Source organism: Crocodylus siamensis, chromosome 15 (assembly GCF_052110815.1).
Source record: "Crocodylus siamensis isolate JL-2025a chromosome 15, ASM5211081v1, whole genome shotgun sequence".
Taxonomy (NCBI): domain Eukaryota; kingdom Metazoa; phylum Chordata; order Crocodylia; family Crocodylidae; genus Crocodylus; species Crocodylus siamensis.
Window position 1 is genome coordinate 18999796 of NC_143409.1, and position 26665 is coordinate 19026460.

Genomic DNA, 26665 nt, shown 5'->3' on the forward strand with positions numbered 1-26665 from the left:
ACGTTTTGCTCGTTGGTCTGTACTTATGGGTGTTGCTTGGTCTGGCCGTCCGATGATTCCTCCACCCATGTCTTCCCCTTCCCCCGACGAGCTTAAAGCCCGCCGGAGGAGGTCCACCAACCTAAAAGAAAACACACGCTTACCTTTTGGGAAAAGGTGGAGCCCATCCCATCCAAGCATGTCTCTCGTCGTGATGTGCCGGTCATGGTTGAGGAAGCCAAAGCCCGCCTCGAGACACCATTCCTGAAACTGCCAGCTGGTCTCCACGATGCACATTGCATGCTGTCTTCCACATCCACTCACTGGTTGGATAGAAGAGAAAGCCACCTGTGCGCCCATCTCCTTTAGCACACATCCCAGAGCATGATAGTCCTCCATCAGGTGATCAGGGCTTCTCCTGGCCGCATCATTAGTACCCACATGGACTAGGACCATGGTGTAGTAATCGGTGGGCTTGATCACAGTTTGGAGCATCCCTTTCATGTCCTGAATCTTCGCTCCAGGTAGGCAGTAAACCTCATGTGCCAAGGGGTCCTGGCAACAGATGGAGCCCTCCGTACCTCTCAGGATGGAGTCACCTATGACGATCACGCAATGCTTTCTCCTCCTGGCCTGCTCGTCTGCTTCAGCCTGCACAGGACGCAGAGAGCGTGGAGTTGCCTCCTCCCCAGTGTCCTCCTCTCCTTTCTCCTCCACAGTTGCCAGGGCCTCGTACCTGTTCTCCAGCCGGACTGGAGGAACTGGTACTGCTGTGTTACGAGCAGCCCTGGTTTGGGAGGTGACCGTCTGCCACTCTGCAGTGGAGGGGACTTCTTGAGGTGCATCATCCTTGGGTGTACAACCCTGCAGGGAAAGAAAATATCTGTTGATTTCTTCCTCCGCCTCCCTGATTCCCCTTAGCCTGCTAACCTCCTCCTGGAGCTCCCTCACCTGCACCTCCAGGGCCCTAAGGCAGGCGCCTGCAGGACAGGTATGGAGGTCCCCAGTCCCTGTCCCCCCGGCCTTGCTGGGCAACTCCCGCAGGCCAGGGGGTTGGGGGACGTCTGCCCCCCCCGTGGGCTCTGTCTGGGTGTAGCCATGGGGGTCCAGAAAGTGTGTGAGAAAAGGTTTTTTATTTTTGTTTTTTTGGTGATATCTTTTATTGAACCAACTGCACAGTTGGGAGAGAAGTTTGACAGGCTTTCAAGCACAAAACATCCTTCTTCAGGTCTGGCTAAAAGCAAAACAAAAACAACCTTTGCCTTTGGATTTTGCCCCCTTCCTGGTCTTCAAAGGTACTCACGTACCTACACTGGCATTTTTTAGTGTTGAATTTGGTGCTAAAAATCAGCCCAAAAGTATTTCTAAAACCAGCTCCAATTCAGCACTAGTTAAGTGTACATTTGAGACCAGATTCTAGTCTTGTTAATCTAGGAGTAATCCTACTGATTCCAATTTAAATTAATTAAGTTACTCCCTTTCACACAGCTGTAACTGAGATCAGAGTCTGAGCCCTTATCTTTATGAGGATCACATTCTTTCTTCTCTTTAGTGACTGCATAAGATTATATCTTAGGTCAGTCACCTGTATAGGAACAGAAGAGCAGCTTCAGGGTTAACACAGTTTACATATCCCTAATAAGCTATTAATTATGTAGGCAAATTAAGAGTGTACAACATTATCTTATTTAAAGTATTTCAGTATAGGGAAATTAGCTTTAAAAGGACATGGTTTAAATGGGACTTTTGCTTTGTAATGAGCATTAACCACAAGCCTCACTGATCAAATTTACACTCACCTATGTTCAGTTTGGTTTTTATATATGAATATCAAACAATGTTGCAAACAAGAGAGAAGCTTCTGTGTCATATTTTTATTATTTAACAAAAATACTCCAAAACAATGAACGCTGAGTACAGATTTGAAGTCGTTTTGGTGTATAATTTATAACAATAGGTAGCTTGGAAGACAGCTAGCTTATACACATGTGTGAGGGAGCGGCGTCTAGGGGCGGCCGTGAACCCCCTAGCGCCCCCTACCGTCACGTTAGGGTGACGTAGCACCCTCCGAATCTCGCCCGCCACGACTTTGATGGTTAATATATATATAATGTGGAGGCTGCCGGTTCCCTAGTGGACGGTATTGGTGTCCTGTCCCTAGTCTAGAATGGGGTTTCGATATGCGTCCCGCCTTAAGGGCAATGCGTGCCTCCAAACCTCCCCCTCAGCATGCCCCAAGCCTCGCAGCTGTTCTGGGTGACGTTTGTGTAGTCCCTCACCCCTCGGGTGCCCTTGTTCTCTTTCTCGGGTCCCGGGGCTCCTTGCCCACCTGGCGTCTCCTTGGGTCGGGCTCCAATCTCTAGCCCCTTCCCAGCGCCCTGGGTCTCTCACCGCCGCCTGGCTAATCGCCGGCGCCCCCTTGGGTCCGGCTTGCTCTCGCCGCCCTAGCCTCGGCGCCCCCTTGGGTCCGGCTCGCTATCTCTAGCTACCTCGCCCTTCTGGGCCTTGCCCCCTCTGGGGCCTTGCCCACTCTGGGCTGACACCGCGCGCCTCGCGCCCTGTCTCTGCCCCGCTCTGGGGCCTTGCCCTCTCTAGGGCTGACACCGCGCGCCTCGCGCCCTGTCGCTGCCCCGCTCCGGGGCTACACCGCCCTTATGGGCCAGGGTCTGTAACCCCGCATCCCGCACCTCCCTGGCGCAATACCGTGCCTCCCTGGCACCGACAATTGTGCCCCGGGCACTGTGCCCCTACTGGGCACTGGGAACCCCCAAGCTGTTGGGGAGCTCCCCTGAGGCCTCCTCGCTCCCCTACAGCCTCACCCGGTCCTCCGGAGTAAACTGTAACTTAAACTCCAGCCCTCTGGCTGCAACATAAACAGAGGCTCCACACGCCTAACGATAACTCCAAGCCCTGCCAGGGCTCTCAATCCTACCTTCCATCAGGGCGATCTTGTTCCCTGCATCATTGCAGCCAGTTAGCGTGGTAAAGTAGCAACCACTAACCCAGGCCACTCAGCTCAGCCACAGAGCTCCTGCTCCTGCGGCAGCCAGAAGGGAACTGCGTGTCAGGCTCCGGCCTAAGCTGGTTATAAAGGCCTGGCCCTGCCCCCTTCCGGCCATGTGACCACCTGGTTGCCCCGGCAACCAGGCACCTGAGCTGCCTGGGTGATTGACAACTCTGCCAATCACCCTCACACTCACGGGGCACCTATGTGACTCCGTGACAACATGTATTAGATTACTCTTTGTTACTAGCTTTAATTCCAACATACTAACTCAAATATGAGAGTAACCAAAAGGCTAAATCCCCCTTCTCTATCAGCTAAGGTAGAATCTCTCTTAGCTGTTAGCCCGTTAATCATTTGTCTATCCCTTCTCCGCCTGAGAAGACTTGAACCCACATCTCCACCTGTCAGAAGTGCTGTATCCTAACCACAAACTGCTATGGTATTCTGAGGTGGGTGGTCCTTAATTCAGTTAAAGCTCTTTCACTTTGTAGAGAATAATTAAAATATATACCAAGCCTAAGAGAAAGTATATGCCTAATGGTTATAGCACTCACCTGGGAGTGAGGAGACTGGTTTCAGTCTCTGCTTCAGCAAATATTTAATTCTTCCATAAGAAATGGAAAAGGATTCAGAATAGGAGGATCAATGTACCCAAGATACACTAGATACTAAACTACTAAGGCACTCGCCTGAGGGGTAGGATATACATTTCAATTCTCACAGGCAGAGTGCTGATTTGAACCCAGATACAGGGATGTGTAATCCCCACCATGCAAGACACACAGCACTGGGTAGGCTTCCGAGCAGAGTTGAACACTGGTGGTTGGGCCTAGTCCTGAACAGGAAACTAAGTAATTTCCAACGCTAACAAAAATACACATGTGCCTCTTGCAACCTTAAATTAAGCGAAAGGAAGTCACTGTCAAAATAAAGCTAGAATCAAGTGTCAATGGACAAAGTGAACAAAGCAGTGACCACTGGTGTTTAAGCAGAAGTGCAGCTTAGTGCCTTACAGGAAACTGTCAGCTTTTCCCCTCCCCCTTTCCAGTTTTCTGCTACTCTGTCCTCAATTGATATGAAACTGGATGCCGTTATGTAGAGAAAAATAGAGGACAAAGGTGTTAGAAATATTATTAAAATAGAAATATTATTAAAAATGTATAGTGAATAGAGTGTTGTTAAAGCTGCACAGTTTGTATCTCGTACCTGATAAGAAGAAACACCACCAAGGACATCTCGCTAAATTTACTCTCTCTTTGTAACAGTAAATCACACATACCTTCAAACTCCTCTGCCTCTACTCTTGTAAACTACAAAGGCTGTGATTTAATTGACTGTGTCCTTGGGAAAGGGGGGGGTTTGAGTTTTTGGTAACCTGGAGAGCTTTTCTAAGCATGCGTAATTAGCTAATGCATATAAGCCTATCCGCCCCGCATACTTAAGTAGTTAATTATAATGCACATGCGACGGATGACGTGACGTCATTTCATATATGTTTGTATGAACCAGAAATGAGTTGTAAGAGTTCCTGCTTCTGCACACGTGCCCAGGAGGGAAGGGATAAAACCCAGCTGAGAGTTTTCCTCGCGGGCAGAGTGTGGTCTTTTGTCTTCACTCTGACCCTATTTGCAAATATACCTTTTGTATTGCTAATAGTGTGTGTTTGAGAGTTCTTCGCCTCCTGAGAAACGAACCGCAACATTTTTGCAACAAAGGCATCCGGTTTTGTATCAATAGAGGACAGAGGACAACCAGACTGTCCTCTATGATGGCCACCCTAGGTACTAGTCATTGCCTACCTGTAATGGCCGCTCAGTGCTCACCTTAAAAGTATGCAGGACAGCACACTCTAAACTGGGAGGACAGGGAAGGAAGTGGTACGGCTAGGACAGAGCTACAAGGCTGGAAGTCGGGGGAGATATAACAGATTGAAGTCTGGGGAGTGAGGTTGGGGGCTGGACTGGGGGGGGAGCAGGGTACAGGGTAAGTAGGGGACCCCTGAAGTGAGATCAGCATAGTGTAGAACTGCTGTCAAGCTGCAGTTGAGCAAGGTTGCCAACTCACGAAAAATAATTTATTACTGACATCTGCAAACTTTTTACTGAAAACTAAAACTTTTTTGCTAGGGTTGATGTTAAAACCCTAGAATTTGAACCTGGCCTTTGTCCAAGGCTTGACAGAAGGGATTCAATTTACATCAGTAAAAACGTGTCAGTAAAAAAAAAAAAAAAGTTTTTTTTTTAGTTGGCAACCCTGCCCCATACATACTAGCAGTCCACTCTCCCCCAAACATTTGAGCAAAACAAAGCAACAGGTACTTTAAATCCCTGGAAGAAATAACAGTACAGTGTGTTCTATTGTATCTCCCCACAAAATAGCATGAGCATTAGTGATTGATTACTCATTGAAGTTGCCAAATGTATAAATACACGCTCACATCCATGTATGTTCCTAATTTCCCTTAAAGAGGGAATGTATTGCTTAAAGAGGAGCTCTCTAGTTATCCAAATTAACTAAGAAGTCCAATGTCATCCATGGTCCATTCCATGTGGAAATACTAATATCTGTATCTTGCTTCACAGGTGTTATGCAGGGTATATGTAGCAGGCAACAAATCATGTTTACATCATTAAGAATATTTGGAACAAAATGATTTTGGATATAGTACTGTCTTGCCCTTGGCTTTCAAAGCACGCACTCCACCACTATCTGACAACTGTGGAGAGTACAAACACATTTTCTGTATAAGTTTTGTATACCATGGTAGGAGAGGATATATTCAACATGAAAGTTCCCACATGTACACAAATCATGATGATGATTAGCTAACACACCATGATGGCTGTTATTATTTCCATGAAACAAGCTCCCAGCTTGTCCCAATATCTAAATATCAGTTTCCTTCAAAACCCTGCTTGTGGTCCCTGCCAGTGCTTCCCACAGCAGTATACCTGAACTTGCCCCTCTGGTCCAAGCCTGATAGAACCAGTGAATATTCTCTCTCCACTCTGGGTGTGTCCCGATGGGTGCGGACATGCAGTATGTGGCACCACAGACCCATTTATGATGCCACACACTGCACATTCAGGCATTTCCTGCACTGCTACTTTGCAATGCAGGTAGTTTTTGTGACCCCAGGAGATCCCGGGGTCAAAAAAAAGACAAACAACAAACCCAACCCCCCTGCAAAAAAAACCATAACCATGCCAAGAAGTGGGGCAGCACACATGGTGGCTGTGTGCACCACCCAAAACCAGAGCCTGGCCTGCTGGAGCCAAACTTCAGCTGCCAGCCAGGCTCCCTGCCCCAGGAGTGCTGCAGCTGCAGCTCCTGGAGGCCCCCAGCACACCAGGGAAGGCTGGTGGGGCCAGCACACTTGGCCACAGAATAGCAATCCAGCATTCACCACTTCTTCTAAATCCATCCTGCATTCATAGGCCGAGGAAGAAAACATTATTTGGGGGGCAGGGGGAGGCTAAGTGCGCATGCATGCACAAATAAGTCTGTGGGGGAAGGGGCAGGGGGAAAGGAGTGGGGCCAGGGACATAGCTGCAAGTAGTTCACCTGAGGGATGCCCAGCACGGCGGGGGGGGGGGGGGGGGGGGGCGGCGGCAGCTCCTGCCACTGCATGCATGCCAGGAGGCATGGTTGGGGGGTGCCCCCGGATCTGAGTGGGGCATGGGCAGGCTGCCACTGCAAGCTGGGACCAGGGCTGCGCTGGGCTCTTCCCAACTGGGGGGGCTGGTTCATGCTGTGTTTGGGTGAGCAGCAGTGGCATTGGGAGGATGGGTTGGGGGGAGCTACAGCAAATTTTGGGGTGGCTGCAGCCCCTCCCATATTCCCCCCCAGTGCCACCACCACCTGCCCCAAGCACAGCCTGGCCCAGCCCCCACCCCACCACTGGGAAGAGCCTGGGACCACCTCGGTCCCAGCCCATAGTGGCAGCCTGCCTTCGCCCTGCAAGTAGATTGGGGCACATGCCCCCTCCTCCCATGCCTCCCAGCATGTGCATAACAGCAGGAGCCATGCCCCCTGGATGAGCTGCTCATGGCTCAGTCCCATGTCCCACCTTGCCCAAGCTACGCAGTACCTGCCCCTCCCCCGGCCCCACTCCCTCCCTCCCTCACCTCTGCGAGCCCTCCCCACCCCTGCTGAATCTGCCGGAAGCCCATAGCCAGGCTGCTGTGTAGCCCTACCACTGGGGGGGCTAATCCCTGTTAGCCCCCCCTTCCACCACCTATGCCATGGCCCGCCCCCCTTTGTTCATGACCTCAGCATTCAGCACTCTTGTTGTTTCTACAACCTAAAATGCCTTTCAGTATTTGTATAAATAATTGCTCTTTCCTGCCGTGGCAGGGGGTCAGACTAGATGATCTACTCAGGTCCCTTCCGACCCTAGAAACTAGAAACTATGAAACTATAACCAGTTGGGCCAGTCAGGATAAGCCCTTTTAAGAGATCCATTATTCCAACCACTTCTATAGACATACACTGAACAGTGTCCTTGGCCAATAAAACTGCAGGATGGCAGCCAGAATGTCCTTCTTTAACGTCTCTGTTACCGGAAGTTAAGTTAAATTATCTCACTACTTATGACTGACTATTTCCTAGAAAATCTCCACTTAGCATGTTGCTAGGAAACCTTGGAAACACCCAGTGTGTCAGTGCCAGAAGGCAAAACATGAACCTGAATAACCAAGGCATACCTTATCTTAGGTATGAACTGTTATAACAGAGGGATGAGGCAAGCTCCTTGTATAGCTTCAATGTCTGCCAAGGCTTGACTTATTTCAGGTAAAACAATGTGGTGAGTGAAGGACAGTTCATTTGCCCACAGCTTGCAGGCCGTAGGCGAGAGGCCACAGATGCCCTTAGATACTTAGACTAATTTGTGTCTGTCCCTAGTCTGAGTGATCAGAAACTGGTTTAAACCTGTAACAAAGCAGTTTCAGTACACATAAACCAATCTGAAAATGGCTGAAACCGCTTTGAGATAAACCTGGTTGAATGTAGCATCAGACTTAACTGATTCGGATCAACCCAGTTAATGCAACGTCTATCCCAGATCCTTTCCCGGTTTAACTTAAACCGAAGTCCCCCAGCATCCCAGATGCTTTGCAGCCATGGGCTGGGCTATCTACTCCAGAGCAGGACTGGCTCTATCCCTCTGCCTGGCTTCCCCCTCCCTCCACTCCCTGGTCAAACAGGGATTCCCTCCACACATGCACACAGCATGGACTGTAGCCAGCAGGAGGTATGCTAGCTAATGCTGAGAGGTGTGTGTCTCAGGCAGAGAGGACAGTGTCGTGTTAGGCTTTTTGGAGCTAAGCAACAAGTCAGCTGGCAATGTCCCAGTTCCTTCCTGGAAAAAGAACTGTTTAAGAAGAGCTTGAACTAATGAAAGAAGCTTTTATTTTCTTGATAGGGTGCTAAATGCCTTGTTATCAACTCCCTGCTGACTCCCTCTCTGGTCAGTAGCGGTGGAGGGGCAGAGGGGAGCAACTCCCTAAGCAGAGCACCCTGCTGGGTCTGGCCCTGCCCTCAGCTCAGCACTGAGGAAGGGAGGGCTGCTCTAGTGCCCCCTTGCTTCTAGCCTGAGCCACTGCAGGCCTGTGCCTGCATTTCTTCAGTTCAGATGGGATGTCTTCACAATTACAAACTGGTTTATCATAGCCAGGTTAGATTAACGTGCAAAGAGTGAATCAATTCAGGCTCAGGCTTTTTGAATGTCTGTCTCTAGTCTCACAAACTTCAGACACCTCCTGAGTTAAACAACAGCTCAGCTAGGGTTTTGGTGTCCAGATCTTGGACTTAATTTGAATTAGATGCTTAAATCCATAATATCTAGCCCCATAATCCCTATGCATTAAGCACAACCTAAAGATGTTTAGCAGTTAATCCTACAGCCTAGATAATCTAAAGGGTTAAATAGCAAGTCCTAACCTTAATTAAGAACCAAGGCGTATACAAAACAGCTTTGCTCTCTAAAAACATTCCACTCCATTTATGGTTACTCTGCCTTTCAGGCAGGAAATGAAATCTGCAATCTAATGAGCCTCCAACTTTCTATTTCAGGACCTCACACCTTTGATGTTAACTCTTTACCGCTGGAATAATTTGTTGTGCTGCCTTAAGTCAAAAGACTGCCTTCAAAACTTACAGGCTACAACCTGTAAATCATGTTGGAGATTTGGAAAAGAGTACTGGCTGCATTTGATTGAGAGACAGAGAATGGAGCAAAGGACCTGAACTGAATGATCGCTGTCAGACCAGAATATTTCTAAAAAGTTCCTAAGTTACTAATTATAAACAATAAAGCAGTGGTTTTCAACCTTTTTTCATCTGTGGACCACCAACAAGAGTCTAATGGAGGTGCAAATGTGAGTATATACTTTTGATTGATCATAGTAATCTTTCATGGACCTCTTAGACAGTCTGCAGACCCCCAGGGGCTCACAGACCACAGGTTGAAAACCACTGTTTTGAACCATTCTACTGCCAACTCCAGCTGCAGGCTAGCTGCTTATACACAAAAAAATTACTGTACTAATGTACAACCTATTTTCGAGTATTAGTAACATTTGCTATACTTGGGTTTTTTTTAAGGTACATTTCCACTTAATGAGAATGGATACAAATTAATGTGATTACTCCATGTTCCTATGTCCTGTCATTGTGCCATAGGACAAGCACTATAGCAGTTATGATAAAAAAGGAAGCCAGTTTCTGTGTCAAAGTGTATCCTATCACAAGCTAGACTGACATGCCTCACCAGAGCACAGCAAAAGGTTATATGAGCATTATGAAGCTTTTATACAAGATACCAGATATAATTTTGAAAGAGAAACATGTATTGGTATTTTGCTCTCTCAGAACTGGCCACGCAGTCAGAACACTGGTTATTTTGTACCCACTCAGCACATATCTAGGAGCCCATACAAATTATAAAAGGAAAGCAGGATCAGGTTGTTTCGCTATGTTTCAACAGGCCAAGTTTAAAAGTAACCAGGAAGCATGAGGCTGGATGGAGCAGGATTGAGGCACGGAAAGACTGCTCTCTAGTGGAGATATCTGCTTCTCTTCAGTAGAAGTCATATTAGTTAATCCTACTGTCCAAGGATAGTGCATATTGCCATTAGACCCCAGGGGACGCACATCTAGGCCAAGGGTTAGTGAGGAACAAGTTAGGGAACTTCTGGAGGGACTGGATATATTCAAATCAGCTGGTCCAGACGATCTCCACCCCAGAGTACTGAGGGAATTAGCGGAGGTCATTCTGGGACCCCTGGTGTGGCTTTATGACCACTCGTGGTGCTCTGGTGTGGTGCCAGAGGACTGGAAGAGGGCCAATGTGGTTCCCATCTTCAAAAAGGGGAGGAAGGAGGACCTGGGAAACTATAGGCCGGTTAGTCTTACCTCAATCCTGGGCAAGGTTTTTGAGAGAATCATTCTGGCGCATGTCCACGAGGGACCAGCAGGGGAGAGTATGCTTAGGGGCAATCAACATGGGTTCATTAGGGGCAGGCCCCGTCAGACCAACCTGGTGGTCTTCTACAACCAGGTCACCAAATCCTTAGATGCAGGGGTAGCAGTGGACATAGTCTCCCGGGACTTTCGGAAGGCCTTCGACACTGTCTCTCACCACGTTTGCATTAAGAAACTGGGGACTGTGGTGTTGACACCCACACAATAAATTGGGTCACCAACTGGATGGAGGGCCACACCCAGAGGGTGGTGGATGGGTCATTTTCAGCCTGGAGAGATGTGGGCAGTGGGGTCCCCCAGGGCTCGGTCCTCGGGCCCGCACTGTTCAACATCTTCATCAGTGACTTGGACAAGGGGGTAAAAAGCACCCTGTTCAAATCTTGTGACAACACTAAGATGTGGGGGGGGATGTGGGCATGCTAGAAGGGAGGAATAGGCTGCAATCAGACCTAGACAGGTTACAGGGGTGGGCGGACAAGAATAGGATGGGATTCAACACTGACAAGTGCAAAGTGATGCACCTGGGGAGGAACAACCAGCACTATACCTACAGGCTGGGGAATTCCCTTCTCACCAGTGCAGAGGCAGAAAAGGATCTTGGAGTCATCACTGATGCCAAGATGAACATGGGCCGGCAGTGTGGGGGCACAGTCAGGAAGGCCAACCGCACCTTGTCATGCATCCACAGATGCATCTTAAGCAGGTCCAAAGAGGCGATCCTCCCCCTCTGTGCGACACTGGTCAGGCCGCAGCTGGAGTACTGCGTCCAGTTCTGGGTGCCACACTTCAAGAGGCATGTCAACAGCATGGAGAGGGTCCAGAGGAGGCCACCCGCATGATCAGGGGCAGCAGGGCAGGCCCTACGAGGAGAGGCTATGGGACCTGAACCTGTTCAGCCTCCAAAAGAGAAGGCTGAGGGGGGATCTTGTGGCCTGTTACAAACTAGTCAGAGGGGACCAGCAGGCATTGGGGGAGTCACTGTTCCCCCGAGCACTACCAGGAGTGACTAGAAATAATGGTCACAAGCTGGCAGAGGGTAGATTTAGGCTAGATATTAGGAGGCACTACTTCATGGTCAAGGTGGCTAGGATCTGGAACCAACTTCCAAAAGAAGTGGTATTGGCTCCTAGCCTGGGGGTCTTTAAGAGGAGGCTAGATGTACACCTTGCTGGGGTTGTTTGACCCCAGTACTCTTTCCTGCCATGGCAGGGGGTCGAACTAGATGATCTACTCAGGTCCCTTCCAACCCTAGAAACTATGAAACTATTACCTGACCAATAGACTCTCACTATAGAGAATGGCAACCCCCCACAAAAAATAAATAAATAAAAATCAGAGTTCAAGTGTTTACACAAATGAATTTATTACACTGAGATGCCATTTCACGTAAGCCATCTAATCTGCATAGGATGTAAGGTTTTTGCTAGCCTCTCTTGTATGTGAAAAGTGAATAGAATTGTTAAGATTTCCCTCACGTTCTCTTAGAAACTTTTCTTTAAAAAACCCCAAACCAGGTCTCCAACACAGAAAACTAGGGTCGACTAGGAAAGCAAAGCATGACGTGCATTACTTGTTCTACTGGTCCAGGGATAACTATACCCTAAATCAGTGAAGCCCAACCTTTCCGGCAGGTGACCACAAAATAGCCTCACCCTCCCTGAATGCCACTTTGATCTTCTTTCTCTGCCCAACTCTCTGCTGCATCTGCTACTGTGCTGCCTGTCCCCTCCGCAATCTGCCATATGCATGACAGAGGCTACCTATGCTACTTATGGCACTTCATAGATTTCATAGACATCAGGGCTGGAAGGGACCTCGGGAGATCATCGAGTCCAGCCCCCTGCCCAAAGGGCAGGAAGTCAGCTGGGGTCATAGGATCCCAGCAAGATAAGCATCCAATTTACTCTTGAAGGTGTTCAATGTAGGCGCTTGAACCACCTCCGCTGGCAGACTGTTCCAGACCTTGGGGGCTCGGACAGTAAAGAAATTCTTCCTTATGTCCAGCCTGAAATGGTCTTGCAGGAGTTTGTGACCGTTCGACCTCGTCATCCCTTGGGGTGCTCTGGTGAACAAACATTCCCCCAGATACTGGTGGTCACCCCTGATAAAAACTTATAGGTGGCCATCAGATCACCCCTGAGCCTGCACTTTTCCAGGCTAAAGAGTCCCATGTCTCTCAGCCTATCATCGTAAGATCTGTTTTCCCGAGCTCTGATCATGCGCGTGGCTCTCCTCTGGACTCTCTCAAGCTTCTCCACATCCTTTTTGAATTGTGGAGCCCAAAACTGGACGCAGTACTTCAGCTGCGGCCTCACCAAGGCTGACTACAAGGGGAGAATGGCATCCCGGGATTTGCTCGAGAAGCATCTATGGATGCACGCCAGCATTTTGGTCGCTTTACTAGCCGCAGCATCGCATTGCAGGCTCATGTTCATCTTGTGGTCAATGATGACCCCCAAGTCTCTTTCTTCTGTAGTGCTATCCAATCTAGCACTGCCGAGCCTATAAGGATGCTGCAGGTTTTTCCTCCCAAGGTGGAGAACCTTGCATTTTTTGGTGTTAAACACCATCAGGTTCTCGTCCGCCCATTTGCTGAGCTTGTCCAGGTCAGCCTGGATCACCCGCCTATCTTCTGGCGTGGATGCTTTGCCCCAAAGTTTGGTGTCATCGGCGAACTTGGCCAGTCCACTCCTGACTCCGATGTCCACATCGTTAATGAAGATGTTGAACAGTATGGGTCCAAGGACAGAGCCTTGAGGGACCCCACTGGTCACAGGGCACCACGATGAGTGACTGCCATCGATTACAACCCTCTGGGTCCGACCACAGAGCCAGTTTCCCAGCCAGTGGATCGTGGTGGAGCCAAGGCCACAACTGGGCAGTTTGGCCAAGAGGTGATCATGGGATACCAGATCAAAAGCTTTTTTGAAGTCAAGATATATGACATCAATCTCTTCTCCCTCATCCAGGTGATAGGTCACCTGGTCATAGAAGGAAGTGAGATTGGTCAAGCAAAGCCTACCTGCAACAAACCCGTGCTGGCTATCCCTTAGGATGTTAGCCTGGGCCACTCCCTCAAGGATGGCCTCCTTAATAAACTTTTCTAAGATCTTCCCCAGGATAGAAGTCAGGCTAATGGGCCTGTAGTTAGCCGAATCCACTCTCCTCCCTTTCTTGAAGATCAGCACCACATTGGCCTTCTTCCAGTCTTTGGGCACTACAGAGTGCCAGGAGTTTTCAAAGATCCGTGCCAGGGGCTGGGCTATGATGCTTGCCAGCTCCTTGAGTACCCTGGGGTGCAGACTGTCAGGGCCGGCTGACTTGAAGGTATCCAGCTTCTCAAGGTGTTTCTTCACAAGGTCAGCATTTATGGAGGGTAGGGGATCCCCATCACCCAGATCTCCCTGTCCCATAGCAGGCATGGGCGTCCCATGGGACTGATGAAAGACTGACGCAAAGTACCTATTTAATAGGCTGGCTTTTTCCTGGGCGTCAGTTGTCAGTTGCCCCATCTGGTTTAGCAGGGGTCCAACGTTGCCCTTGCTTTTCCTCCGGCTCCCCATATATCTGAAAAAGGACTTTTTGTTGTCCTTGATGCTTGAAGCTAGTTGGAGTTCAGTTACAGCCTTGGCTTTCCTGGTTTGCTCCCTGCAGGACTGGACCAGCGCAGAATAATCCTCCTTGGAGGTGAATCCCGTCCTCCATCCTTTGTAGGCTTTCCTTTTTAGCCACAGTAGGTCCGCTAGGTCCCTGGAGAGCCAGGGGGGCTGCTGTGCCTTCTTGCTGCCTTCCCTCCGTGATGGAATAGATTTAGCTTGTGCATTGAGGATCGCTTCCTTGAGAAGCGACCACTCTTCTTGAACTCCCATCTCCCTGGGGTCATGGTCCCTGAGGGCCTGACTGACAAGCCTCCTGAGCTTGTCAAAGTCGGCTTTTCTGAAGACAAGGACTTCTGTGTTGCTGACTGACTTGCCAGCTTTATGGTGGATGGTGAAGGTGATCAGCTCGTGGTCGCTGTCACTCAGCTTCCCATCGATCATTAGGTCACCAATTAGGTCATCCCCCACAGCCAGTACCAGGTCGAGCAGCACTTTGCCTCTCGTTGGCCCATAGACTTCTTGAGTCAGGTAGAGGTCATCCACACACGAGAGAAAGCTTTGCGACCGCTCAGATTTTGCTGAGTGATCTTCCCACGAGATGTCCGGGTAATTGAAGTCACCCATGACAACCAAGGTCCTGGAGCAAGCGGCCTCAGTCAGTTTCCGGGCGAACTCCTGGTCAAGCTCGGGACTTTGAGTGGGAGGTCTGTAGTGGACTCCCACCGTTGTGTCGCCTGTGCCGGATTCCCCACGAATTTTTACCCAGAGGGTCTCTAGCTATCCATGCCGGTCGCCAACATCAGGTTGCAGGGACATGTAGCTTTCCTTCACATAGAGAGCTACACCCCTGCCCCTTTTGTCAACACGATCCCTCCTGTACAGGGTATAGCCCTCTATACCCGTGGTCCAGTCATGGGTGGAGTCCCACCAGGTCTCTGTTATCCCAATGACGTCATAATTCTTTGCACTGAGCAGGAGGACGAGCTCGTCCTGCTTGTTACCCAGGCTCCTGGCATTAGTGTACAGGCAGGCAAGTGTGCCCTTGGGGGCTCTTGCCTTGTCCACAGATGGTGCCAGGGCTGGGGCAGGGGTGGGCTCCCTTAAGTGCCTTGGTCTGCTGGCTTTGCAAGGGTCGCTCAGCAGGCCAGCAGTGGCAGTAGTCCCCCCATCCCCCGTCACAGGTTAGCCACTTTCATCCTAAAGGATCATTTACCAGATTAGCTCAAATAGTCTTTTCTTACAGCAACAGAGGATTTAAATTAGAAAATTAATCTGAAGTCACTATATATAATTATGAATATCACACAGGTTAAAGTACACAGGGTGCATTTTCCAAACACTGGCCTAACTTCATATCCTTGACATCAGTAAGAGTAAAGTAACCGTTTTTTTAGTCACCCATTTCTAACACTAAATACGAGCCCTTCCTCACTCAGTTTGTAGAGCTACCTACAGCCATTTCACTGTAATTTGCTTTTATAGGAATTGCGTGTAGCTGGCCAATTACAGATGTTGGCTGTAGCTGGAAAGCCGATACCTCAGCTGCTTATGACTGAAATTGTATCCCTCACACTCTCCTGAAGCAAAAGCTGCAAGCAGCCCAATAGCCCTAGGTTTGTTGAAGATCCTGTTTGCTACGCTTAAACCTGAGAAATACTTGTTTCTGTCTTTTATGAACATAAAATAGGAGTTTGTTAAGTGTAGATGAGACAAATCTGTAACAACTATATGAATGAGAATGTAAAGCATCTTAGGAACAGCCTTAGGATTTCTGTTCCCTAACTAGATATTTGTACTCACTTAGGAAGACAATTTAGACACTCAAGATAAAAGAAATATCCATTGCAGGATAAGGCTAATTTAAAGCTGTTGAACTGGCAGCCCACGAGAGTTTAGGTTGCAGCCCCCAGCCCCCCCTTCCCACATTGTTTCAATTGCAGCAGCAGCCGCCACTGCCGCCAAGGTCCCTGGCTTCCCTCTCCCTTCTCCAGATTGCATTTCCTGTGCCTCCCTGCCCTAGAGGTAGGTAGAAAAAACATCTAAAGCTGCATCTGTGTCAAATCTCTGAATCAGTTCAGAGGGTTATGATTCAATTTGGAGAGATTAAAGGGTCCTCCAATTCAATTTGGAGATTCAGCCACTGAATTGGACCAGATTGAAATCAGGGACCAAAGCTTCACACAGCCCTAATGACAACAGGATTTGGAAAAGGGCAGGGAATTTGGCTTGTAGACCACCATCAAGTGCAAGTATCCACAAGAGGCTGAGAAGCTTCCCAAGCGCAATGGACAAATGGGAGAAAGCACAAAGAAGGTCCCTTGATAATTTGAGCAATGGGCAATGAAGGCTGATACGATGAGCCATTCCAAGGCAGAATTGAATCTCTCTTACTGAGATGTTAGCTAGGGCATGCATACCTTGTGAAGGGCCTTGAAAGAAGAGAGAATTTGGTTGAGACTAACAGCAGAAAGGGAAAACTTGTTGAGGAGGGCAAAGCAAAGGGTTATGTTTACAGCTTTGGCATAGGAACACCAATCCAATCCAAGAGAAAAGGACAGACTGAGAGCTTGGGCAAGAGTTTTAGTTATGATCTATTCTATCTTACAGATGTGCACAAGATTACACTGAAGGAGTCTACAAAATATAGACAGAATGGGTATGAGAACCTAGCAGGAGGATGCCTAGGTGATAAAACTGACAGAAGTGGCAGCTGGTGGTAATGTCTATTGTAATTAAGATAAATATGGGGAAAACAGAGATTCAGCTCAACATAGCTAAAAGAGCTAATAAGCCACTGGTGGGACATCAACCAGGCAGGGTCAGGTGAAAGGTCAAAATTTTAGTCTAGATTGAAGTTTCATCCTCAGAAATGGAGGTTGAATTTGTTTTCAGGGGAGGCTGGTCAGAAGAGGAGAAAGGAAAAGAAGAGTAGCACTCTGTGGAATCTCATCTGCTGGAAGGAGGAGGAGGATCCTTTTAAAGGACAAAAAAGGTAAGGCAAAAGCCAATGGAGGACAGTCACAGAATCTCAAGGAAGCCAAGATTCCCAGAAAAGCACAGCCATCTGTGTCAAAGTAGTTGATGGGTTGAGGGGGAGGAAGATAGTACTAGTTTTGATCTTTGGCTAAGAAAAGGTCGTTTGATACCATGATAAATGTAGTTTCATTAGAATGTAAAAGGGCCATTCCTGTTTTGGAGACCCTCCAGCAGCTATAAACACTGTGTTCAATGTTCAGGGAGGGGAAAGGGAGGCGGTGTTTCTTTAAGAGACAGGGAATTCAGAGTAGGATTGCATTTTGAGGACAAGAGCTAAAAGGAGAGGTTCCTAAAGAATAAGAGAAAGGAAGAGAAGAGAGTTGTCACAGGGAAGATGAGGAGTTGGGTTGGGGGTCACAGGTATTACTGGAGAGGCGAGAGAGATCAGATGAAGCAAGGGAGAGAAGAGCGGAGGGTTATATCATATTCCATCAGTTTTCTCTTAGCAGATATTTGTGAGCTCCAGTGTGGGCTGAGAAGTAAGAGTAGAAGAGGAAGGCTTGATGAGTTAACTAGAGACAGTGAACAGGCAGGTTGGAATGAGACCCTGGGATTCAGTTCAGTTTAATTTATTATCCTTAAGATAAATTGAATCTTATCTTCATAGATCACATACAAACATGGCATTTGTACAAGGGTGGATCTGGGCAGTGCCAACTGTCACTATACTAATCTCCGTGGCACAATCAGCTGCCATTGCAGTCACCCCCATTTTTGGGCCCACTCCTTCCTTCCCACCACACTGAAGGTACCCAGGACAGTTACATCTCCTCAGTTACACTGCTGCATTACTGCCAAGAGGATCACCATTCTCTTGGTAGAAGTGAAAAAAAAAGTTTTGCCTCTTCTGGAAGATCTTCCAGCTCTCAACCTGGAACGTCTCCTTTAGGAAAGCGTTTGTCTTGCAAGAGTGAATTCTTGTCCACCCCCTCCCCATCTCGCCCAGCAGGATAGGGAGGAGGAAGGAAGCAGCAACAACTATTCCCGGACTGTGCAACTTGGCAACTCCCCTGTTAGGAGGAGCTGAGGACTTTGCCCTGCTCAGGATGGATTTAAAACAAACAAACAAAACAACCCCCCAATTTTTAAAACCTCTCCCCCACAAAAAAACCACCCCAAACAACATTCATTAATATGATTTCAAAAAATATTTGTTCTGATTTACCTGCATTTGTGTAGTGTATACAGAGGTGATTGTATAATAGCTTAAAATGAAGTCTTATGCTTGGGGGGCAGAGGGCAGACAGACAGAAAGCACTGTGTGTTCTGCCCCCACGTGACAGGCAGAACCCCTGCCAGTGCTGCTTCAAGCCCAGGCTCTGCACTCCTGCTCACTGCCACTTCCCCCTCTATCTGCCACCACTGCCCTTCTCCTGCCACTCCCCTCCCCCCTTCCTCCCCCAGCACCATGTTTCAGCTGCATGGCTGAGACCACAGAACACAACAGGGAGTTGGACTAGCCTAGCTAGCACTGCATGGAGCCAGCTGAGAATCACAGGGGCCAGGCCAGCTCCTGCTGTGTCCTGCAGCCTAGTGCTGTAGCCAGGAACCATGTGGTGGTGGAGCTGCGGGGGAGTGGCAGGGAGCAGGCACATGGAGTGCAGTGACAGCTGGGAAGGAGCATAGGGCCTGCACCCATGTGCCAGGCCCAGTGCCAGCAGGGGCCCAAAGTGGGCCAACAAGGCCTCTATGAAGCCAGGCTGGGCTGCATCAGCAGGGAGAGGGGAGCCATCCTGGCTACCTAGAGCCTTACCAGTCTGAGCCCCATGCTCCTGCGACCCTTCCCTAGGCCTCCCTGGCCCTGGCCCCACACCAGCGCAGGCCCTGCATTCCTGCTCACTACCCCTTCTCCCCCACAACCTGCTGCCACTTTCACTGCTTTTCTGGCTGCTGCTTTCCTTCCTCCCCTGGGTCTGCCACTCCAGCACCACATGGTTCTCCGCTGCAGCATTCGGACTGCAGGAGCTAGCCCAGCCCCAAGGGGGGGGGGGGGAGGAAAAACAAAACAAACAAACAAACAAACACCACTTGCAGTCCCCCCGTCTCCCCACACTTATCTGAATTTCCCTCTCCAGCAGAGGGAAAGTGGGAACAGCCCTAGGGTCCCCGGCCAAAAGCCTCGACTATGCGTGGGCTCCTGGCTGGCTGGGTGGGGGGCGGGACCAGGCAGGCCTTGTTGCTAGAGCTGCTGTCTCCTTCTGGGTCCTACTATTGCTGGCTCCTGTTACCTTTGGACAGGCAGCCAGAGGCAGATAAAAATTAACATTTTCTAAATTTTTTGAGGAGCCCTGTGGGTCAGATAGAATGGCCAGAGCTTGCCTGTGGGCTGCATTTTGCCTGTCCCATTAAGCAACTCTGCAATAATTAGTTTCAATTCTGAAACTATGGATTTGGGTCTCTAGAGATACAAGTTTGTGTACAGAGTCATGCCCTTACTTCTCTCTAAAAGGTGCAAAGTGTCAAGAAATTAAATAAAAAGAGGATTGTTGGAGGTGGAGTAGATCTGGGCAAGGGAAGGGAGTCTGGAGATAAATCCAAGGAGAGAGGGGCAGTAGAAACAAAAGAGGAATATTTTGAGCAGACTACTCCAGAAGCCTTGAGGGATAAGTTTCTGAGTATAGTCTCCACATAGGTTTTCCCTTCTACCATACCATTCCCTCACTGGTTCTAAAAATCAAACATTGGCAGCAGGCTTGCCAGGCCTAAGAGAGACCCTGTTTAAATTTGAATAAAAGGTTATATCAAACAACAAGAATGCACTTTGTAGAAAAAGGAATCTGGATTTAATCTTTGGGGTCATAATTTAAAATAATTTTGATTTAAATAAAATCCACACTGGCCTTGCTGCTCCCTTCCCTTCCCAGATGGGTCTAGGAAGCAAGAAAGAGGGTGGGAAGCAGATATGGAAGCATTTATTTTTTTTGAAAAGGCAAATTTCAGTTCTAAAAATATAAAACACAAACCTCAAGAGGCCTGATCTCAAGAAAGAAAGATCTATTGACACTTTCATAATAATAAAAAGAGTTTCCATACTTAGTCTTCCAAAAGAGAGAAAAACCCTGTAATTTTACTTAGTTATCCCTTCATAGGGTTGTTAATCTGAAACAAAGCATATCACATGGTACCAGCACTATAAACATAGTGACTGTAATTAAAGAGTATTAAGAAATGTCCATTAGTTAACATCAATCTTCCCAATTTGATTTTATTTAAGCCATGTCATATACTTCATTTAAAAACATAATTAAAGCACTTTTAATACATTTAAAGTGAGCAACAACAGGGTCCAAATGCCTCTTCCAGGTATCTTCCAGACAGACAGGTTATTGCATGAAGTCTGGTGTAGCTTCCATTAGTAGTGGCTGAGGCAAGTCTTATGACTGGCTAGCATCTATAACAATAACAACTAAAGCCATTTAAAAAAAAAAAAGGGTTTAAAATACAGTACATTTAATACGTATGTGCAGCATCATCATACAGTTTGTGAGCATTCTGAAGGCCAATCCAGTGTTACCCAGCAGTTGTGGAAGTGATAAACTGTACTAGTGAGCAAAGTGATGGAAAGTCATCTTTCCCTCACATTTACCTGGGACTTGGTTTAAGTTAGGTAACCATCATAAAAGCCTTGCAGTGCCATTGAAGCTTCACTAGCCTTTTTTCAAAACAGGTAAAAAAAAAAAAAAAAAAAAATCAATGATATTGGAAGACAAATGCTTGTCTGTAAAATGAAAAGTCAACACCAACAGTTCCAGGAAAGACCAGTGATTTAGACTGTGAAACACCTGAAGAGCTAGGTTAGAGAAATAGTACAGAACTACAAACATGCTACTGGGGAAGTACAGTTTATGCTGCAATATCAGTGCAAACAAGTGAGGCCTTCTAGCAATACAGATTTTCAGGATTTCTGTAAAAACACAAAAACAAACACAAAGAAGAAGTAGTCAAGACAATTTTGCTTGGCAACAGCTTATACCTACGATTCTCATCCTGTACAGTAGATACAGGAAGCTCCTTGGGTCTTCCAGTTGGAAAGACTGCAGTGTCAAGGCTAGCCCATGGTTAGTGCTACTGTACCACCACCACTTCAGATAGTATGTAAAACTGTTTCTAAAATTAAGATCCTAGTATAAAAACTAAAAAGAATGCTAAGCTTGCATTAACCTTCATACAATTAAAGAGGTTACCCCTCACCCACAACCAGTTCCTAGATCCTTTTGACAAGCTCTGTTCCAATTCTATTACTAACATTTAGGAGATTGTCATAAGACAGAGTATACCTACCAGCACAGGTGCTTCAGCCTCTTTCATTTTTTCTATAGCTGTGCATTTGTAGAATTATCATTTGCATAGCCGCCTTTAGACTTCATATAGTCCTGAACTGACCCAGCCTAGAAATAAATGCATTCTATTAAGTTCCTATTATTTGAACAGGATGTTTTACAAAGCATCCCATTGTCAAAACAAGGGTAAGTGTTAATTTGAAGAGGCAGAGAAAACATTTCTAACTTTAAACCCAACAGGTAAATTATATGCTTTTCCACAATTATAATCAGTAGCAACTAGAAACTTGAGAAGTTTCTTCAGTAGAGCCACTCTTAATTTACACTGATGAGATTTTCCTTTCAAGGTGTGCCTTGTTACAACCTCTAAACTATCTAACTATGTGCTTAGACCAAACAGACTGAAGTATTTGTCTGGCATTTTGGAAGAAAAGTACTATACAAGTATCTTGAAACTAAATCAAGACAAATCTTGTGTATATACATACACACAGAAAGCAGAAAGTCCACATATCGTACTGATCACGTACTTACAGATGCTAAACCATTAATCATTTCTCTTGTTCCAACATGAGCCGTGTGCACAAAGTTCATTGGTTCTCCTATCATACTCCGGTCTAGTCTCCGACGCCTCTTCTATCAGAAGAAAAACAATAGTAAATTCTTATCCACGAAAAAAATAAAATTTTAAAATGTAAAAACTAGGGCTGTGCGAGGCTTTGGATAGAGCTATGGATCTGGAGAAGCTTCGGGGTCTGAATGAGCACATTCGGGTTGAAGTGCTGGCTTCGATAGGCTTCCCGAAAGGGTTCGGAGCTTCCTTGGAGACTCAGCCCTAGGGTATAATGGGGAAACAATAAAATATCTACAGCTTTGTCATTTTGTCTGATTTGGATTAAATTTTCAGGAGTGGTAGACTCTGCAGAGAGAGGATGAAGCCTGCCAAGTTCCAAGAAGATCGGTGCAGGGGCTTGGGGGGGGGGGGGGGGGGGGACAGCACCCCAGATTCTTGAAAGCAACACAGGGGGGAGGGGTGGCGTCAAAACTGCAGGGCTGGTAGCTCTTATTGGAGGCCACAAAGCCTGCCAAGTTTCAAGAAGATCAGTGTAGGGGGGTTTGGAAGACAAGCAAAACTTGTGAAATGGGTGCTTGTGGGACTGACAGTGTCTCTCTTGAGGTGGGGAGGGGAGACACTACTGCAGGCCTGGCTGCTAAGCTGCTGTGTTACCAATCAACCAATCGCAATTCACTCAGGGACCAGCTCAATTACACAGGACCTAGCTACTACATAATGGCTTAACAAGCCTCAATCAACACCTACAAAACCAGGCTAAGGAGACAAAAGAATCAATACAGACAATCAACAGCCACAAGATGGACACAGTCTTGGCACCAGTTTTGTCTGTCAGCAGCTAGGGGTGCAGGGCCCCAGAGCCCCCCTGCACTGATCTCTGACAGCTGGCAGGCATCACAGCAGGGGCCACCATCCCTGCAGCTGTCACCCTGCTGCACCTGAACACATGGCATGCGTTTTGCTTGCCCACTGCTTGAGGTGCAGTGTCCTCCAAAGCCCTGTGCCCATCTCCTTGAAGCTTGGTAGGCTTTGTGGCCTCAGTAAGAGCTGCCACCCCTGCAGTTTTGACTCCCCACTCCCCCCACATTGCAACATAGACATGACAGGAGTTTGGCTTTCAAGAATTTGGGGTACAGATCCTCCCAAACCCCTGCACCGATCTTCTTGAAGCTTGGCAGGTTTCATGCTCTCAACAGAGGCTACCACCCCTGCAAGTTTCATCCACGTTAACTATGCTTGGTTTTCTTGTCCATAGATATTGGATTCCCCATTATACCTTATGTCCTCATCTCCGAGATGGCTCCGAAGCTTCAGAGCTGCTTCGGCTGGATTGAGGCAGAAACCCAGTCCGGAGCTCCAGATTGGATCATGGACATCCGGAGTGGTAGGATCCAAAGCTGGATTGGATCACTGATGACTCGCACAGGCCTAGTAAAAACTAACAAGGTAACTAGAACCTAGTCAAATAAAAAAGGGCCCATCCTCAACGCAACACTGCCATTTTAGGGACTCCTGGTAGCAACACAACATAGTTTAGAGCAGGATATACCAAGTCACTCAAAAGCATTAGTTTCCATTTGTCATGAGTTGATTTGACCAGAATAACTAAAAGTTCTCTTTAATGCAAGAAAGCTGCTTTTATGTCAAGTAAAACAAAGACCACAGTTAGAAAAAACCTATATGGATAGGCAGGGACAGATTCAGGTGTGGAGTGGGGTGCAGTGGTACAGTTAACCCCTTTTGATTCCTGGTCCACCAAAAGTCTTAAACCAGCTGCCAGCAACAAGCAGCAGCAGCAGCAGCATTTGTATTCAGGAAGCAGGGAGAGACTCAATCGTCTTTATGGCTCATAAACTTTACCCATTTCTTCTCAACACTTCTTTCCACAGGAGTGTTAACAACCCTCTACTCTTTTTAATAGTCTTGATGTTCCACTAATCACACTATGCTTTTTCAGCACTTCTGCTGTTTGATAGCTGCTCCTGGTAATGTAGCTCCTATTTCAAAGCCCTGCAGACTGTTTTTAACTCTAGCTAGAAACACTAACTGAGGTGTGGAAATAATGTTCAGTGCAATGCTGGATGCACTGCTAAGGTTCTCAGGAAAGCTAGGCTGTTTTATGAATCTGAAAGCTGTACATTTAAACTTTAATGGCTACGGGATTAATGAAAGTGTAACACACACACACACTTTTTCATTAATCCCGTAGCCATTAAAGTTTAAATGTACAGCTTTCAGATTCATATATTATTGGAATGTGTGTTCATGTGCATACAGACACACACACACGCCAATAAAGTTGCACTTGCTTTTGCTTCAATTTTAAAATAAAATAAATATAGCCCTAGGCCCCAAACCTATTAGTAAAACATACTATTTCCTAACTGCAGAAAAAGTGTATGTTATATGGGCTGATGCACCAGATCATCTGCACCCCCTTTTTCAAATACTAGATCTACTCATGAGGACAGACACTCCCACATGGTTTCTGTCATACTTCCGTTTGCCTTTCACCCAGTACTAAGGAACAGGTTTACACAATATTTACAGTGTGAATATATTACTTTAACACTAAATGTGAGAAAAATAAGGAAGGCAGGCAGGCAGGCCACAATGGCTCGAGACAAGCCACTTTATGGTAAACAATCCATAGTTACTACAGGATAATGGATGAGCCACCAGAGGATGGCCTGGCTAGTCTCCCCTCTTCCCAGAAGAAATATAATTGCAAATCCAAAATCTATTGAAAACCATGTAGGTTCAGGCATTCAATGTAGGCAAAATTTGGCTTGCAGGGGGTCTAATAGCAACAGAAAAGGCAGCTTGAATAGGCTCACATTAAGTTTACAGCCTTAACTATAAAGCTAAAAGTGCAGTGTCTTGGTCTTCAGTTTAATCAGCTGTTAAAACTTTGTGACTCCTTTAAGTGCACACAGGCTAGAACTAATTAAAGACAGAGAGACATGATAAGAATTGCATAGTTGTTTTCCCATGTCTAAATGCTGGTGCAGAGTTTACTATAATATAAAAAGTAAACCCTTCCCAAAATACAGTACTGTATTTACTCCTAGCCATTCTAAGGAACAAAGCTTCCAACTATAGCAAAAGAGCTAATTATATTAAGGATAAGTGATCCCTTCCCTCAAAGAACCCATTTCTTTCTTCTCTCCTATTGTCTATTAATGGGCAGCAGACACTTGCATCTGTTCCATGTCCACCCTCCTATGACAGGCCCACATGTCCCAGAAAAATGTGAAGATTGCAAGAATCCACTCACTAGGCTCTTAAGACACTTAATGCCCAGTAGGGGCCATGCATCTTCTTGATGTAGACTATATATGCATGCCTACAGGATGACCTTTCATAAACTGGTACAGGTGGTTAAGGTTTCTCTACAATTTAAAATTTCTCAGATTTAATGATTGTATTAAAGAGATTGTTTGCGACAAAATATTTGTTGCAAATCCTCTGGCTTTTTAACATGCGTTAACAAACCCACTTGGAAACAGGTTTAATGAGACCTGGGATAAAATTTACTGACAACAAAACAGGTATGGATGTATCATCCCAAATAACCAATGCACATTTGCTAAGTCCTGCCATTGGAGTCTCACACTGGTTTGCAGGCTAACAGGGTGAACCTGTCTGCATACATCTGTTCCATGTCAAGGGTTCCAGCGATCTCATCTGCTCTTAAAAAGCAGTGCTTCACAAGAACTCCCCTAATGCATTTGACTTTAAGTATTGTGACATCCATCACATTTTGCAAAAAGGTCATTCAGGATTACTTGGGTAATATACTCATGTCCTGTTTCACCAACTATATTCCTTCCTCTTCTTCAGAGAGAAAAATTCAGCACCAGAATATTTCTGCTTCTTTAGTGTAGCTACTTACAAAGCTTAAGGCCATACATGGACAAAAGTTCACTCCTTTGGTAAATCAAATCTAATTCAAGATCAGGTTCATCCTTCTACTTACTGACTGGGGCTCTTCACTACTGCACCAGTTGAAACAAATAAAAAACTCAGCCATTGTATTGTCCAGTAGGTTTCCGATGCAAGTTGATTATGTCTCGTTAGCTTTTTGGTTTTGCCACATCAAAGCAACACCGGGTCTAAGAGGCTACTTCTGCTTAAAAGCTGGTTCCTAAAAGCAGTTTAAAAAGGAACTGCATTAGTCAATAATCATACCAGGAGAGAAGTGTCTTGGAATTACATCTGTGAAGAGAAGTTTTTATACTGTATTTATTTTTACTGATGTAAGCTTAAATCAAACTATATTGTTCTCCAGCACTTACTGAACTACTGAAATTTGCAATAGATTTAAAGTAAGACTATAAGAAAAATTTCTAATTATAAATTTCTAAAGAGGTTGTTAGATTACAATTAATGCTGTTATAGAAGGATTATATATTTGAAGACGGGTTATATATTTTTCCCTGGAGCTGAGACCACAAGCTAGTTTCTATATCAAAACTACACTGGGTTTCCAAGATTAGAATTTATAAGCCTGCTTTAAGCAGTGTTCAAGATACTTTTGTAAGTACTAATCTACAACAACCACAAATGGATTGGTGCCTCCTGAATCTGGGTGGGCACCCACAGAAGCTGCTAATGGTAGCAGCCCTGCCGAGGGGGCACCAGCCCTGCCAACAACATCAGTGTCAGCCGTCAGGGGAAGGAGGCACCAGCCCCATCGGATGGG

General features: G+C 46.7%; 1 protein-coding gene across 1 annotated transcript; it reads right to left on the bottom strand.

Annotated features, from left to right (window-relative positions):
• Positions 1 to 264: 264 nt before the first annotated feature.
• LOC149852189 (CDC42 small effector protein 2-A-like) lies at positions 265 to 26169 on the bottom strand. The gene is made up of 4 exons (XM_090028879.1): positions 25940 to 26169; positions 21921 to 22022; positions 21388 to 21494; positions 265 to 843 (listed from the first exon to the last, which is right to left on the bottom strand). The coding sequence occupies exons 1-3, from the start codon at positions 25991 to 25993 to the stop codon at positions 21420 to 21422; spliced, it is 231 nt and encodes a 76-aa protein (XP_089885005.1). The 5' UTR covers positions 25994 to 26169; the 3' UTR covers positions 265 to 843; positions 21388 to 21419.
• Between the last annotated feature and the right edge of the window lie 496 nt (positions 26170 to 26665).